The sequence below is a fragment of the Poecilia reticulata genome, linkage group LG21 (assembly GCF_000633615.1).
Source record: "Poecilia reticulata strain Guanapo linkage group LG21, Guppy_female_1.0+MT, whole genome shotgun sequence".
NCBI classification, from domain to species: Eukaryota; Metazoa; Chordata; class Actinopteri; order Cyprinodontiformes; family Poeciliidae; genus Poecilia; species Poecilia reticulata.
The window spans coordinates 9,120,867-9,136,495 of NC_024351.1; the positions used below are offsets into that span (position 1 = coordinate 9,120,867).

A 15,629-nucleotide genomic window follows, 5' to 3' on the forward strand; every position below is an offset into this window, starting at 1 on the left:
TACTTTATTCTGAAACTTTGGTTCCAAGAGAATTAAGTTGAAATCAGTAGGACTTTTTTTGCGGGGATGTTATTTGGGCAGAGGATGCAGCTGTCACCAGAACTTCTGCCAGACCTTTCATGTCTGAAAAGGTGTGAGCCCTCACTCAGGATCAAGGGGACACAACACTGCCGTGTTGTTTTAAAAACAGTGGCTTCAGCATCTTCTGTCCCTGCTTCCTTCAGCTGGGGGAAAAAATAAGAGTAGTCAGAGAAAATAAGATGAGCAACTATTACATGTCTTTGGACAATTTGTGTTTTATAGAGAAAAAAAAAAGTTTTTCAACTTGAATTGTTTCCTCTCTGAACCCCACACTCAAGTTCCTATGGTTCACATTTCAGTTTTTCCAAGTAAAAATGATACAGAAATTATGAAAAATAGTGGATGATACGTTCACAGAAGTCAAGTAATGAATGGAAGAACAAAGAGATGCATGGGTGGATTTAGACAACAGGGCAGGAAAAAGGTCCGAAAGAAATCCTAATATTTTTCCACAATCTGGAAAATCATATCTGATGCTTTTACAGAATGCATTGGTACCAAGTCTTTAGGCAGTGATTTTAGATTTATGCATTAAGCATAATTAAGGCAAGAATTGTAACTTTGTTTAATTTTTTTTTTCAAGAGATGTATTTTTGAACATGCATGAGTTTGGGCAGGTTGACTGGATGGATGAGTGCTTTATACAATGAATATGAAATAAATCAATTTCCAGACTTTTTCAAAATACAAATAAATCTTCTAAGTTTATTTTCAAACACAACACACAAATAAAACTCAAACTGGGTCACAGTATTCTGAGCCTACCCTCCGGCATTTTGCTTTTCAAAAAGCAAAACACCTGAAAAAAATTACTTACTTACAAGCAAATAGGATGTGAATAAAATATAAAAAAATACCCTTCCAAACGACAAAACCGGATGCTCACTTCAGAAATTTTAGTCTCAGTCTCTCAGCCAGTGGCAGGGGACTGTCACTACAAATCACAGAATCCTCACCGTCTAACACGATGACAGGGGAAGCAGGAGTCTGGAGAATCTCATCATCACTGACTCTAGCTGTTTGGACATCCTGACGGCTGTTTTTCGTTGATGCAAGCGTTTCATTTTCAACTTTTTCCCCATGGCTCTGTGACTTTGGTCCAGTTAATTGAAGCGTTTGAGAAGTCTTTGGATTAGCAGCTTTAAACTGATCACAGGCTGGTTTTAGAGGGAAGTCGTATATTAAGCTACTTATACTTTTGTTTGCCGGTTTTAGTTTTGCTTGACGTTGAGGTCCAGATTGCCGGTTTTCAACGTCGCTGTCCTCGCTGGATGAGCACGCGCTCATGCAGACGGTCTTCTTGCTGCTGCTTTTTTTGTCTCTTTGTCCCGGGTCAGAGTTGCATCTCTGTGGCGGAGCAGAGGACAAAGACAAAGCAGCTCTGACAAATTTATATTTCGGAGGAGGCTTTTCACGTCCGTTAGATTCCTCCTTTGTCTTACTTTGAGCATCACATGGCCGAATTTTTGGCTCTTTTGATCTTTCAAGACTTTCTTTTAACGTACATTGGATTTTGTTTGTTAGTGGTTCCTTTTCATTGCCAGTCAACACGATGCCCTCACTGCTGCTTCCACTGGACATTTCCCCAGTTTGCTTTCTGTGTGAAATGACCAACTCACAGTTCAGATGTTTTGAAACCTCAGCTGCAGCCTTCAGAGATTTGTCTGTGTTCCTCATGAGGACTCTGTCTCTCAGAGGACACTCAGTGTAGCAGAGCTCTGGCCGCTTGGTTGCACCTTGCGTTTCATCAGTTTTCCCAGGCTCTGCACCCTGGACCGCCGGTGAGGAAGGCGAGGAAGTGAAAGACAACGCATCCCAGTCGATATCGCTGAGATGCAGGGCGTCAATGACGGCAGAGACAGAAGGTGAAGCGCTCTCTGGTTCGACGTCAGGCAGAGTTTCGCGGACTTGACCGTCTTCTTTTTCTTTCCTGTGTTGCTTACGATTCACCGGAGTGTCTAAAATGATCGGTTCTGTTTTTTCGGAGCTTGAGCCGGAAGGGAGATGAGCTTGTGGCTGAGTGGACCTGTTCTCTGAGGACGTCTGAAGCGTCATCCGAGCCAAGAGATCTGCGACACCATCAGATGGTTTCTCCTTTTTCCGTCTCGCTTTCTTCTCTGTAAGAAAAAAAAAAAAGAGAGAGAGAGACAGGAATGTCAGAGGACTTTCCTGGTGTTTCTGTTTAACCGGCCACAATTGGATATTTCTGGCACTGTCAATAAACATTTCTCAATTACTGAATTTTAAAAACGCACCGCTGAGTGTGAGATATGAACAAACAGTCAATTTACTGTGACTGCCACCTGTTTCCTGTAGTAGTATATTTTATACATTTGCTCATATCCGTTACGTATTTGTCTCATTTTGTCTCTAAAATAAAAGGCTGACCAGGAATTGTAACTGTCATTATGTAGACATGTCAAATTTCTTTTAAAATTGGATTGAAAGCAAATAAACACAAATGATTACTGTGGTGGCAAAAAAAAAAGAAAAGTAAGCAAATCCTGTGAGGCAGACACTTCTTGGCTGCATTAAAGGTTCTGGTGTGAAGTGATTGAGCTGCTAACTCTACATTTTCAGGTGTTAGAGCTGCTGTAAGCGAGAGCCTTAAAAACACATGTAAAACCTTCAAACAGCTTTGATCTGCGCCGCCCCGGCAGCGCAGACTGGGAAGTCTGGGAAGTTTGTCAAGGGAGCTATTTACGGAAAAATGCAGAATGAGATCATGCAAGCACCTTATTAAATAACTATTGCACTGAAAACAACATGTAGTGGAATCTAGGGATCTATTTAAGGTGAAAATAGGTGTCTTACGTTTAGTTTTGTTCTCTTCAAGCAGAGCTTTGGTTCTTACGTAGCTTTCAACGATCTCCGGGAAAGCCACGCGGAAAAGCGACTCTTCCTCCACCGTCCTCACCTCATGTTGGTCCTCTGTGGGTCGTTCCTCTGGAAACACAAAATGTTCTGCAGAAAAAAGGAACAAATTTAGCTTAGGACATTGTTAGCCTTATGTCTGGCTAACTAAACTAAGAGCTATGGTCCTTTCTTGTGTCTTTAGTTTTACTTTTTTTTATGAATCTCAATTGTTATTTTCACCCCTCACTACAGATTACAACTACTCATGTATTTTCTAATATTTTAGATCAATAAATGTCAGTGTTAATGATGAAAGTATTTTTTTAAGGAAAAAAATTCCCCATTCTATATATGCAAAGTGATAGCTTTACAGTGCAAGGAAACATATCTTCACCAGGAAAAAAAAACAATAAAGCATGAAATTTTGAAGAGGTTCAAAGCCAAGAAATGAAATCTTAAATTGAAAACAGAAATCAAATTTCTGCAATAATGGCAAAAAAAAAAAAAAAAGCATTTTAAATTATTAGTCGATAACATATGAAAGACCCAAAGCAGAAAACACAATAAAGTTAATCTCAAAACATACATTTTATTATTTTTGCATCACTTCAACCAAACCCCCAGATTACCGAGGAAACAGGAAAGTGAAATCAGCAAATATGGTCTCAGTTTCCTTGTATTGTGAACAAATAATCAGAATACTGCAAAAGAACAAAAACTATTTCAAACCTGCCATACATACAAATTATCATGTCTGTTTGCATATCTGAAGATTTGTCACAAGTATATGTAAGAAGTTGTTTAAAAAACAACCTAAAATATCTGATTTAAAATTGCCCTGTATTCATTTACATTTCTTTTATAAACTAAATGGAATCTAACAGTGGGGCCACTTCCCTGATTTGGTCATAGACTTACATAATTAGTCTGTGTAATTCAGACATAGCTGCCACAATTTGGCCACAATTCAAGTAACACAACTTATATTTGTATTTAAAAGTATTTCTTCTGTTACACACGATAAAAATCTGCAACCTGAGTCAGTTCGTTGAGACTTTCTCAGGTCAGTGATGTCAAACGGGCTTGTTAGTGATGTCTGCTTTGATTTGACAGACTTCCCAGCTCAGAGAGGAAGCCGGTTTAGCACCTAGAAGCTGTTGTGACTGATCTGTCACCTCTGAACCCCACCTCACAGCCAGTCACTAACAGACAACCCGGTGACGAACACCCTGCACCCCAACTTAGCGCTGCAGTCGTGTCACCAGCTCACAAATCCAGCGGGTTTTTTTCACTCCCCGAGCATATAACGAGCCACGAAGAGGACAAATTAAACGCAAGGGGTCATTTATTCAGGAAAGAAGTGAGGATTGTAACTGACCTGGAGTGTTCCAGATGACTTCAAAGCAAGCGACAGCGTTCCTCACCCTTGGTTTCAGTATTCTTTAACAGAAAAATAAGTTATTTTAAAGAAAAGCACATATACAGCAATTTTATCACAATAATGCAGCTTTACAGCTTTTAAAAAAACGTCATAAGACTACCGGATAGGCATGATTTGAGAGGGGACGTGTCTTCCGTATTTTCTGTTCATCAGCTCAGTGTAGGTCATCAGGACCAAGACCTTTTCACTCGTGTAGTGTTTTGGCCACTCCATCTTCTCGTAAGCGAATTTCTACGGAAAACAAGATGCAAGCTTTCTAATTCATGTCTATAAAAGGCAGCAGGAGGCGTTTAAATTAATGAAAAATGTAAAAACACTTTACCTGCATCAGAAGAATATTTGGCTGTCTCCTCTTAAAATGTGCCACAGGTTTATCCTTGGAAACCAGAAACTCGTTTATGATCTAGAATAAAACATTCAAGTATTATTTCAGGTGTTACTGAAAGAAGAAGAAAAACTGAAAAAATAAAAAAATACACAAACCTCTGTAAATGGAAACTGGTGACTTGCCAGAGTTTTTCTAAAATATAAAAGAAAAGATCACAGACATTTTAAACCTTCATTTCCCCCCAACAGCCAAACTTTTTAGATTTATATTTGTAAACATTCATGCCGGTCTAGCACATAAAATCTCGTTTTAAATCTATTACAGTTTGTGAATCTAGATGCACAAGAACCAATAAGTTTATCATCGACCAGCGTTGGTGTTTGTGAGCCAAATTCAGTTGATTGAACTCAGTTTTATTTAGGGGTATCAACATAAAGGAGGCTAAATGTAAAAAATACAGACATATTATGCATCATTTTTCTCACAATTACACACTGCTTTACTTTGACCCAAAGTACACCACTAGATTATGTCACTATATTTAAAAAAATTAGAAAAAACAGTTGGGAAAATTTTAATTCATGAGTCAAAAGTACTTTCAGTTTATGAATGTTAAAATGTTGTTGTCCTAATAATTGATGGTAGTAATCCTGCTCCCCCCCCCCAAAGATCTCTTATGGTTTGTGAGTAAAATTTGTCTTTGTTGGATAAAGTTCTCAATTTAAATATTTTAAGTCTGAAATTTTCATGAATTTCCCTTTGCTTTGGGAAAATGTGTGACTGAATTAAGGTAGGTGGCTTACATGGTAAAGATCAAGCCCATTTCAATTCTTCATGCACCTTTTATGACAGGCTGTTGTATGTAAATATTCATTTAATCCTTTAAACATGTTCACTTTATGATTTCTCTTCTCCTATTTGCATTTTTTCAGTCCTGTTAATTATTTACATTTTTTTATTATCAACATTTAGATTTTCATGGTTTCGACCAGCTTTTTGAAACGACGCGTACTTCCTGACGTTTGCCTCCAGAGACGATGCCTGGCGGCTCTGTTCGTAGCAGTGCCAGTCACACGGACACCGATAATCGAAGTCCTGAGGCTGGCAGAATCGCCGACTGCCGCAGAGCACACAGCCGCCACGCTCGTGTGCCTTAGCTGAGCCTGAGAGCCAAAGAGAAACCAGTGTTGATTCCTGAAATTTGTCACATATGTGCATATTTTAACATGGCAGATTAAATAGCTTTAATTCAGCAACGTGTGAGACAAGTCGCTGCCGCTTTGGTTTGCTCACCAGGATGTCGACATAAGTTGCAGTGAGGAACTTTCTTTGCAACTCCGACAGGCACGTCAGGACTCTCCTGCTTCCACTGGGTGAACCTTTAGTGACAAGAGTTAGATTTCCTGAGGATCTACAACCCTAGTTAATGCAACGTACATATTAGCAACCATATGAGTAGGACCTCTGTAGAAGTGACTGTCCTCTCAGGGTCTGCACAAGCCTCAAGGCCTGCTCTCTGCCAACACCAGGTATACCCTGAGGGAACCATTAAGATGTACATTAGGAAACAGAAATGTAATTAGAAATATTATTCTGAAGTAACTTTTTTAAGCTGTGTCTTCTCTACCTTAGGAATATAATCACAACCGAGGAGAATGGCCAAGCCAACAAGATTCTCTCTTGACAGGTGTAGCTCAGTTTGCACTCGAGACGTCTGGTAGCAATCGACCTGAGGGTCCTGGGAGAACAAATAAAGTCAAAAATTGACACATCAGTTCCATCTAGATTAGGGTTAGGAGTGTAAATGATGATCTACAATAATGAGGAATCTCTTACTGTCTACAAAATAAAGCGGCAAATGAGAATTTTGTAACCACAAGAATGACACAAAATCATGTAATTGGTGATGTAAATTAATTCAATAACTGAACATTTTGTTAACTAACTGCAAATAAATAATATATGATTAATCTATTAGCTGACTTATTATGTCAAACTGGCATGTATTGATTTTGTCAAAAGCAGAACATTATTAGTATTAATTGTAGTCTTTTTGAGATCTTAGCCCCAACATGTGCAAGGGTTTTCTCTTAACTTCCAGAAACATACTTTACTGTTCATATTGAAGTTCCTGTATACCGTCCTAGCCCCATACAAGAATGCATCTCCATCGTTGGTGATGCAGCCATCAACCAGCCCTGCTGAGTCCAGGTAAGCACACATGGCCTCTGCTTCCCCAGCTGCTGTCACCCAGGGCACACCCAGGTAGTCCAACATCTCTGCACACTGTAGGAAACACAGAGGTTGACAAAGAGCTGGGGGGAATTATTTACAGCCGGTTATCAGAAAGACTTACCTCTCGTAGCACAGCATTAAAGCGCCCTCTGCTGGTAGTTGTGGATGACTTTGAGGAATGGGCTTTTCTGGATCCTCCGAATCTCATTTCTGTCCTTTTGCTCATCGTTTCTGACTTAAGTTTGGGAGCTTCTCCCTCCATGACAAAGATGAGCTTCACTCCCATCAGTGTGAGCGACGACACTCGGAAAAATAAATTCCTGCACATTAAACAGCATTGCGTTACTTTTCACTTGTAACACAGAGTTTCCTGTTAAATTAATAAAACTCACATTTTGTATTAGTTTGATAGCTATAGATCAAGCTATAATTTGTTTTTGTTTGCCATTTTGTTGTACATCACTATGTAATCAGGATAAAACCTACCTTTCTAAAAACAAACTTCAATGCACACATGCCTGGTGACATCACATAAGGCAGCTGACAAAAATAGCCATTTGTAATTTAGTTCATGAAAACTCCTAGTTTAAACGTGTTTCTTTTAGTTACATATTTCTGCAGCAAAATGTTAAAACCACATATGGGATCACTGCATAGTTCTCAAGAAAATTTGTTCAGGAAGCTCTAGTAAAATTAGGAAAAAGTTGCTACACTTCTCCCTCAAAACAAAAGTCAATCTGCTTGGAAAGGTCTCTGATACAAGCACCCCTCCCCAGCAATAAATGAATCAATAAATAAAAAATACTGTAGCTTTTTTGTTTAAATTAAAAGCAATTAGATACTATGAGAACGTTATAGTGACCGTGCCTACTTCAGATTGAATGCAGTGTCACTCTAGGGTCAAATTACATTACCGTACCATATCATGTTTATCTATTCAGCCTTTTAAAAACAATGCAAGGTTAACAAAGGTGCTGCACATCTAGTAAAAACAGGCTGATATAAAAATTAAAAACAACATCTTAAATCCTAAATACACAAATATAAGACAAAAAATAGATACACCATGTCAATAGATATTACTATTTAAGTATATAAGCATATGGAACCAATCATCCCTCAACTCACTTCTTTTGATGTGGCTGTAGTTTAATTTTTGTCCTCAAACTCAGGCATTGAAACTCAAATGTTGCAAAATCTACGTGGAATATCTTCCCAGATTCTGTCTTTTGTTAAGAGTCTTTTCTAATGTCATCTGATCAGCTTAATTATTATGCCTCTTGTGATGTCATCAAGACAAGTACACACAAAGCTGAACTTTCTGGGGGGTTTCTTTCAGTACAGGTTTTTTATTTTTTCAATCCATTTATAATTTGTGAGATTCTTGAGTGGAACATAATTCATTACCCAGATGTACTTTTATACTCAGTGTGAAAAAATGTACTTTTGGATGGTCTCTTTAAAAACAACTGCTCATCGAAACGCCTGTTAGGAATCACAGTGGGTAAAATAAGCTGCTATGGTATGTCAAACAAAATATTCTAATTTTCAAATTTTTTTTAGGAACAATATATGAACACTTACCTCAGATGTGGCTTCGTAACTCTGCCCATCATGGCCTGGACGTGCTGCGCCTCACAGACCCATAAACTCAGGTCTACCGCCAGAGTCTTTCCGCTCAAACTGTACAACGGCACTGCCTCTCGGACTGGCTCAACGATGGACCACAAGTCGTGAACACCCATGATTAATGCTAGTAAAATGGAATCAAGTTAAGAAGATAAACAAAAATATTAAAAATAAAAAATAAAAAACGCAGAAAAGGAACACGGAACAGCTTGGCAAGTCGAAGTTTTCAAACACTGGCGCCGCCTCCGTTAGGCTGCGTCCCAATTTGTTTTCTTACGCTTCCTTTCTGTAGTGACGACTGTCTTTACATCATACATAGATTATATTCAATATATAAATTTAATAAAATGATTAAATATAAATCCCCCTTCGGTATATTGTGGTTATTAAAGCTTTCAAATGAACCTTGTAGGAGAGTAGGAAAGACAGCCACAAAGTAGATCGAAGCCTGACTTTCAAACAACGAGACGTCATTTTCATGCGCCTTCACAGATTGTTGCTATGGATACTCAGAGTTTGTTTATGCGCTGAGAAGTTTATCAATGGCCTCACAAACGCAAATAGAAATCGTTGGCCTACTTAAAGACCCAAATTTCCATGCTGCCAGAAGTATAGCCGAGGTAAAATGACACATATATTATGTTCCTCCTGTTGGTTAAATAATTAATTTAAAGTTCCACCTCTGTCATTGTAGGGACTCAAACAACAGTTCCCTGATGATCTTTTGGATCCAGTAATTGTGCCACTTCTTGAATTTGACTGGCATGAATACCTATGCAAGAAGAAAAGGGTAGGTTATTTCATTCAGCAAATTATTCAGAAAGAACACAAGCTAAAGTAAAACTGTCAACCGAAAAGAAAACAATAAATAAATCTTCAAAAATCTCGTGAAAAGTATGGCATGTAATCTTTCAATCCTCTTAATACCCTTAATCCAGTGCAACCAATTACCCAAAGAAGTTACCTGTAAGTAAAACTCTGTGATTCTGTGTAGGCCTCAGATATTTGTTAGAGGACATTAGTGAACAAACAGCATCATGGAGACCAAGAAACACACCAGAAAGGTCGGGTCTGAGACTCCATGGAGCAGGATTGGATTATAAAGCAATAAGCTCATTGTGGAACATGGTGGTGGCAGCATCATGTCTTGGGTATGCTTCTCTTCAGGAGCCAAAGGGAAGCTGGTCAGAATTGAAAATGGATGGAGCTAAATACAAGTCAAATCTGAAAGACAGTGTGTTAGAGGCTTCCAGTAGGAAACTGGCTCTGCAAATATAGGCAGAGCTACAATGTGGTAGTTCAAATCGAAGCATATTCATATTTTCATTATGACACAGTCAAAATTGGTGTTCATAGATACTCTTCATTCAGTCTGTCTGAGATTGAGCTATTTTAATAAGAAGAATGGATAAAAGTTTCAGTCTCCCTGTGCAAAGCTGGAAGAAACATACTGTAAAAAAAACTTGTGGGCATTGAGAAATACAATAGTGAACATTTTAAAGGAATATGAAGGAACTGTACTAATCATTGCAAAAATATCTCATATTAAGCTCTATTTCAGTACTTGAAATACAGAAATATTTAATCTAAATTAGATAAATACTTTTATCATATCAGTAATAATATGCAATAAATACGAACTTGAACAGATCAGCGTAAATTAAAATGAACCAGTAAAACAGCAAAACAAAATAAAAATATAAAATATGTGCAGTAATATAAAACAGTGCTTTGAAAGAAGTTCACAAAGTTCTTAGAGAGGGTGTGGGGAGTTTCTGAGGATCTCGAGTGCAATATTACTGCAGCGGATCTGAAACAGATCCTTGGGAGAAAGTAGGTAAACTAATGATCCTTTCAACTCCCCTCAATATCCTCTTGCTGGTCAATTACTTTCAACAGATTTTGTATGAAAATTATGGATGAAATATCACACAATAAGCAACTCATCAGACATTTCAAACCAAACAAAGACTGGTAAAACAAGCTAAGCATTTCAAACACTGTGATTAATAAAAGTCATACTATGTTTCTCAAACATAGTATGACTAAAAAGTGTTATCACTTCTTAAAAATAAAACAATTTATTGTCTACATTTCTAATGCCAGTGTGTATGTGATGAAAAATATTGTTATAAATAACACCCAACTGAGCCTGGACAAAGCTTGCGGCTGTGATCCTGCACCCCTACCACAGATATGATCTCGCTGCAGTTTGACGCCATTGTTATTCTAAAATGCTGATTCACAACACGGCTATTGTTGTGAACTTGTGATTTCAGGAGCTGCGTGGTGATGTGTGGGAGTATCCCAGCAATGTGATATGCTTCCTTAATGGCGTTCTCCTCGGTAATGAAAAGCAAATCGCCAGCTGGGCAGAGACTCAGTGGAATTTCACCCTCACTCATCCAGAGGATTTCTATACGGCTATCACCGAGGAGTACTACGCCAAACACCTTCAGAAATCTGGAGTAGGCTGACACCACAGTTACAAGAACTCATAAACAAATATAGGCATCTAAAAAAAGCATGTTTTTAAATTGTCATCTAAAAACATGCATGCTATTTATTTATGCTATTTTGTAGGCAAGAAATACTGTATGCTGTGTGCAGCAAGTGGCTTGTGTCTGATCCTATTTATTGCCACTTCTAAATTTTGTCTCAGAGTAGAACATTAAAATAAATAAACCACTAAAAGAAGAAGACTCACAATAGAGAAACATGAAGACATAAAGTGTACTGAGACAATCAGTTTCACTTTTCAGTAATTTTCAGTAATACTTTTCAGTAATACAGGCAGCCTGCTTCTAGAGAATTGTTGTTAGTATCTGCTGGTAGATTTAGACACAGTATTTAATGCATTGAGCTGAAGGTCATGTTTCCAGGAACTGTTTAGCTATCAGAGATCAGAAATGTCTTTGGCTTTTTTGTTTGTGTGTGGTTTGAGTGTTTTTAAGATACTACTTCTGTAAGCTTGTGACTATTTCTTGAACTTCTCCATCTCTTGAAAAGGAAATTTTTTATCTAAATGAAATTTTTCCTGTTAAATAAAAAGCTCAACAAAAAAAAAAAAGTTTTTGGAATGATGAGCAGTATTCTAACCTGTTATTCTAATCTTCATTTTCTCCACAATACTGCTGAAATAATTAATTATAAATAGGAGTTCCTTCACTGTTTTGTACTTTATTCTGAAAAACAGACACTGCTATTATTTACTATTATTATGTGTAACCCTGCTTGGCTTTATTTGTTGTTGCTGGTGGATCATAAACCCGCCATTTCGGGTTGCTACAGGTCACTTTGTTATCTTTTTCACCTCGTCGATGGTCCTTTCGGTATCCGGTCAAATTTTTCAGTATTTCTCATGCTGAGTTTATTTTTAGTACTGAAGAGGACTTATTATGGTTGCAAAACCAACTGATAAGATAAAAAGCTTTGAAGCCCTGATTGAAAGTTATTTAGTGAATGCCGTATCGCCTTCAGACTTATCTGATGTTTTAAAAAAAGATTGTTCATAGATTAGGACTCTTAGTTTTTCATCAGTGTATGTTGAAAAGTGAAAACAAAGTTGGAACCAAGTCAGCTCCTTTTTATGCAGTAAATTTCTATTTTTTTTTTGCATTTCTAAAATATTACAAGTAATCAGTGTTCAGAATGAGTATCATGTCTTTATCTACTGTTCTTCATTAGATAAAAAAGTGCTACTAGCACTTGTTCCAGTATATCATCATTACATATAATTTTTGTGCTTATTGAGTTCAGACAATGTGTGAATTATTACCATACCTAAGATTTCAAGGTGGCAAAGTCCCCTAACATAAATCTGAAGAGTTTGCTTAAAAGTTAAAACTGTGGTTGCTGTTGTTGTTGTTAGTCAAACTTCCATTCTTTTCTTTTTAGCACAAGTTTGTCTTCATGGATGTTGTTATAGCAGGAGAGGATCCTGGGAGGATATGTTTTGAGGTAAAACCTTCTCGATCAAATTTTACTTTTAAAGACGAACCTTATCATTTGACATTACTGAACAATTTAGAATGAAAATTTAAGAAAACAAAATGACTAATACAGAACGGCATGTTGCGTCGTCTCTCCTCAGCTGTTCTCCGATGTGTGTCCAAAGACTTCAGAGAACTTTGAGGCTCTGTGCATAGGAGAACAAGAGAACGAGCGTGGCTACCCACTCCGCTACAAGGGCTCTCTGTTTCATCGCATTGTGCCCAACGGCTGGGTGCAAGGTGGAGGTGCTCTAAGAGTCGACTCTGTCACCTCCTTCTTTTCAAGTGCCTCATTAATATTCAGGACATGTATAACAGGATTACATAATTCAGAAACTCATTTACATGCAGGAAGTTAAATGATGTAGATCTATTTATGCAATGAATAACTTTTAACATGGGCGTCTGATTTTAGGATTTGTGGCACAAAGAAAAAAATAATGCATAAAATGTTCCATTTAGTTCTTGGATTAAAATATATTTGACATAAGTGTGTCCAATGTCACTGGCTTTGTCTAACTTTCCATTTTACTCTCTGCAGATATTTATCTTGATAGTAGAGGTGATGGGGGCGAGTCAATCTATGGACCAACTTTTGAAGGTACCAACAGTTCCTGAAGATGGAATTAGTGAGTTCATATAGTTTGTACCACCTCAACATGTGACCATCTCACCTGTCAGATGAAAGTTTTGCTATTTCCCACTCAAAACGGGGCATTCTGGGAATGGCCAACAAGGGTCCCCACACCAATGGATCCCAGTTCTACATCACCTTGCAGCCGACGCCCTGGATGGACAAAACCTATGTTGCCTTTGGGTTTGTGTCACAAACTTGTTTCAGTAGTCATTAAGTGAATCACCATGTGATGATATATATTATCTCTGATTAAATGTCTTTTTTCTACTTTTTAGTCAAGTGATTGAAGGTGTAGAAGTCCTGAAGAAATTAGAAGAAAGTAAGACTTTCAATGAAAGACCCAAATATGAATGTAGAGTGTCAGCTTGTGGAGTGTTACCAATGTAGTGCCCATTAATTACTCACTTTATTTAATATTGTATCTCTTTTTAATGCAGTAAATTCAAGGACAAACTCACTTCTGTGTTTATCCGTACTTTTTTGCTCAGACAAAACCCCTTAAATGTACCGTAATTCTATTATTTAGCTTTATTTGACTTGTGAGAATCAAAGTCCTGTAGAAAACTTGTAGTCTGTATGTAAGAGTAGGACACAGCTTGAGTAACAAATTGGGTGTATTCGCGATATTTTTTGTTGTTGGGGGGTGGTGGTATTGTTGTTATCACACCTTTTAACATGTAGAAGACAAATTGTTCTCAGGACATTTATTTTAGCATTTTTGGAATATCTGTGCTGTTCTCACAGATAAAAAAAAGAAAAAGAAATCTTCTCAGCACATTTTCCAATGGTGTTGCAAGTTTAACTTTGGTTATTTTTTACTTCATTATGTTAAATGGATACCTGAATGTGGATCCTCATTTCACATTAAAAATAGAGAAGATGTGACCCTGTCCTGCTCTTTCATTAAAGAACTCTTTCATACTTCAGCTAAGAAAAGTTATTTCTGTAAATGATTCCAGGTGGTCTAAGAGATAAAAACAATTAAAAGGGACTTTGAGTAGAAAATTGAAGAAACCCAAAGTAGTCTGGGGTCAAAATGAAAGCAATGAAATGTAAAAAAAATTCCCCTTTACAATATATTTATTGTAGGATCATCTAAACCAGTAAATGATCCTACAACCAGAATGTTGCAGGTCTTATGATGTAGTCTGGGTGTCAGCAATTAAATAAATATTGATATAAAGGGAAAATACATATAAATATGATATGAGGTTCCAGTTTATGTTTGTACAAAATAAAGCAGACCTGTGGTATTGCACTGCTTTTCTATATGGCTCAATTTAAGGTTAGACAGGAAAAAAGAAAGAGAAACTAGAGAAATTGCTGTTCCTTGTGAAACAGTAATGAGAATGCATATTTGCAGAATGATTGGAGAAATGAGAGAAACATGAGAACAAATAAGTAGAAAAAAGCAGAAGAAAGCTACAGTCATACATTGTAGAAATCTTAATGAAATTTAGCAAAGGTATAGCAGAATTCAGCAGAAGAAGCAGAAGTTTGTTTCTACTTATTCTTTGTTCTCACCTGAATTATTTGAAAAAGTCTAAAGTGAAACAGAGCTTAATAAATATGATAATTAGCACAGAAAGTGGAAATTAGTACAAAAGCAGAAATATTTGAAAAAGTTGAACAGTGAAACAGCAAACAAATAGCATAAAGGAGCAGAAGAAGCATATTTGCAGAATGATTGATGGAGAAATGCAAGAAACATGAGAACAAAGAATAAGAAGTGTCTGTCCGTCTGTCCGTTATTTACAGAAAGGTAGACAATATTTGTATAAAACCTTAAATATTTGAAAAAGTACAATAGTAACGTATCAAAAGATATATAGCATAACTCAACAGAAATATTTGAAAAAGTGCAACAGCAACATACAACAAAAGATATAGTATAGATTAGCAAAAGCTAAAATAAGTGTAAATCCTGAAATATTTGAAAAAGCTGATAAGGAAAACTGCAAAAAGCATAAATTAGAAGAGCAGAAATTAGTACAAACCTGAAAGAGTTGAAAAGAAATTATAGCAAAAAGCAAAAATAGTACAAAAATCAGAATATTTTGATATATGAATTGGTAAAATTGATTAAAGTTTGCAAACGACCTTTGTAGACAGTAAAACCAGTAAAGCAGAAGGCACAGAAAGGTAGATAAGCAGAATGCTGACACACAGACAGAAACAGAGCACAGTAGAAATACATTGAAGGAATAGGAGATGGTGTGACATGTCTGTACTCCAGAAGAGTTTGACAGAAAACAGTAAGACCTGTAACAACAACAGAGCTGTAAAGTCTTATTGTTAATAGTTAAAAGAGTTGAAAAAGTAAAACAGCCAAAAGCATAAATTAGCAGAAGCAGAAATTAGTTCAAAATCAGAAATATTTGAAGAAGTGAAACATAGCAAAACAAATAGCATAAAGGAGCAAAAGAAGCA

General features: G+C 37.0%; 2 protein-coding genes across 3 annotated transcripts; one reads left to right on the top strand and one right to left on the bottom strand.

The window, feature by feature from the left end:
• Window positions 1-756: 756 nt before the first annotated feature.
• On the bottom strand, window positions 757-9,045 carry gen1 (GEN1 Holliday junction 5' flap endonuclease). The gene is made up of 14 exons (XM_008397675.2): window positions 8,976-9,045; window positions 8,526-8,694; window positions 7,063-7,261; window positions 6,816-6,992; window positions 6,334-6,444; window positions 6,169-6,242; window positions 6,000-6,085; window positions 5,719-5,869; window positions 4,862-4,898; window positions 4,701-4,781; window positions 4,479-4,609; window positions 4,316-4,377; window positions 2,896-3,045; window positions 757-2,198 (listed from the first exon to the last, which is right to left on the bottom strand). Exons 2-14 carry the CDS (start codon window positions 8,684-8,686, stop codon window positions 964-966), a joined length of 2,655 nt encoding a protein of 884 aa, XP_008395897.1. The 5' UTR covers window positions 8,687-8,694; window positions 8,976-9,045; the 3' UTR covers window positions 757-963.
• Window positions 9,046-9,051: 6 nt separating this feature from the next.
• Window positions 9,052-13,656, top strand: ppil6 (peptidylprolyl isomerase (cyclophilin)-like 6). Of its 2 annotated transcripts, none has more exons than XM_008397673.2 (8): window positions 9,052-9,190; window positions 9,265-9,360; window positions 10,850-11,038; window positions 12,468-12,530; window positions 12,664-12,802; window positions 13,104-13,163; window positions 13,244-13,379; window positions 13,475-13,656. In XM_008397673.2, the coding sequence occupies exons 1-8, from the start codon at window positions 9,113-9,115 to the stop codon at window positions 13,584-13,586; spliced, it is 873 nt and encodes a 290-aa protein (XP_008395895.1). In that variant the 5' UTR covers window positions 9,052-9,112; the 3' UTR covers window positions 13,587-13,656. The 2 variants fall into 2 exon arrangements, with proteins under 2 accessions (XP_008395895.1, XP_008395894.1); XM_008397672.2 differs by having other exon boundaries at window positions 9,055-9,190; window positions 12,664-12,808.
• Window positions 13,657-15,629: the final 1,973 nt, after the last annotated feature.

Excerpts from the sequence above, each read along its gene's own strand:
- gen1 (XM_008397675.2), bottom strand. The coding sequence starts at position 8,686 with ATGGGTGTTCACGACTTGTGGTCCATCGTTGAGCCAGTCCGAGAGGCA. Across the intron at positions 6,445-6,815 it reads ACTTCAATATGAACAGTAAA|GACCCTCAGGTCGATTGCTA; the intron begins GTATGTTTCTGG and ends TTGTTCTCCCAG. Across the intron at positions 4,782-4,861 it reads ACCAGTTTCCATTTACAGAG|ATCATAAACGAGTTTCTGGT; the intron begins GTTTGTGTATTT and ends GTTTTATTCTAG.
- ppil6 (XM_008397672.2), top strand. The coding sequence starts at position 9,113 with ATGGCCTCACAAACGCAAATAGAAATCGTTGGCCTACTTAAAGACCCA. Across the intron at positions 9,361-10,849 it reads ACCTATGCAAGAAGAAAAGG|GAGCTGCGTGGTGATGTGTG; the intron begins GTAGGTTATTTC and ends TTGTGATTTCAG. Across the intron at positions 13,164-13,243 it reads CTATGGACCAACTTTTGAAG|ATGAAAGTTTTGCTATTTCC; the intron begins GTACCAACAGTT and ends CTCACCTGTCAG.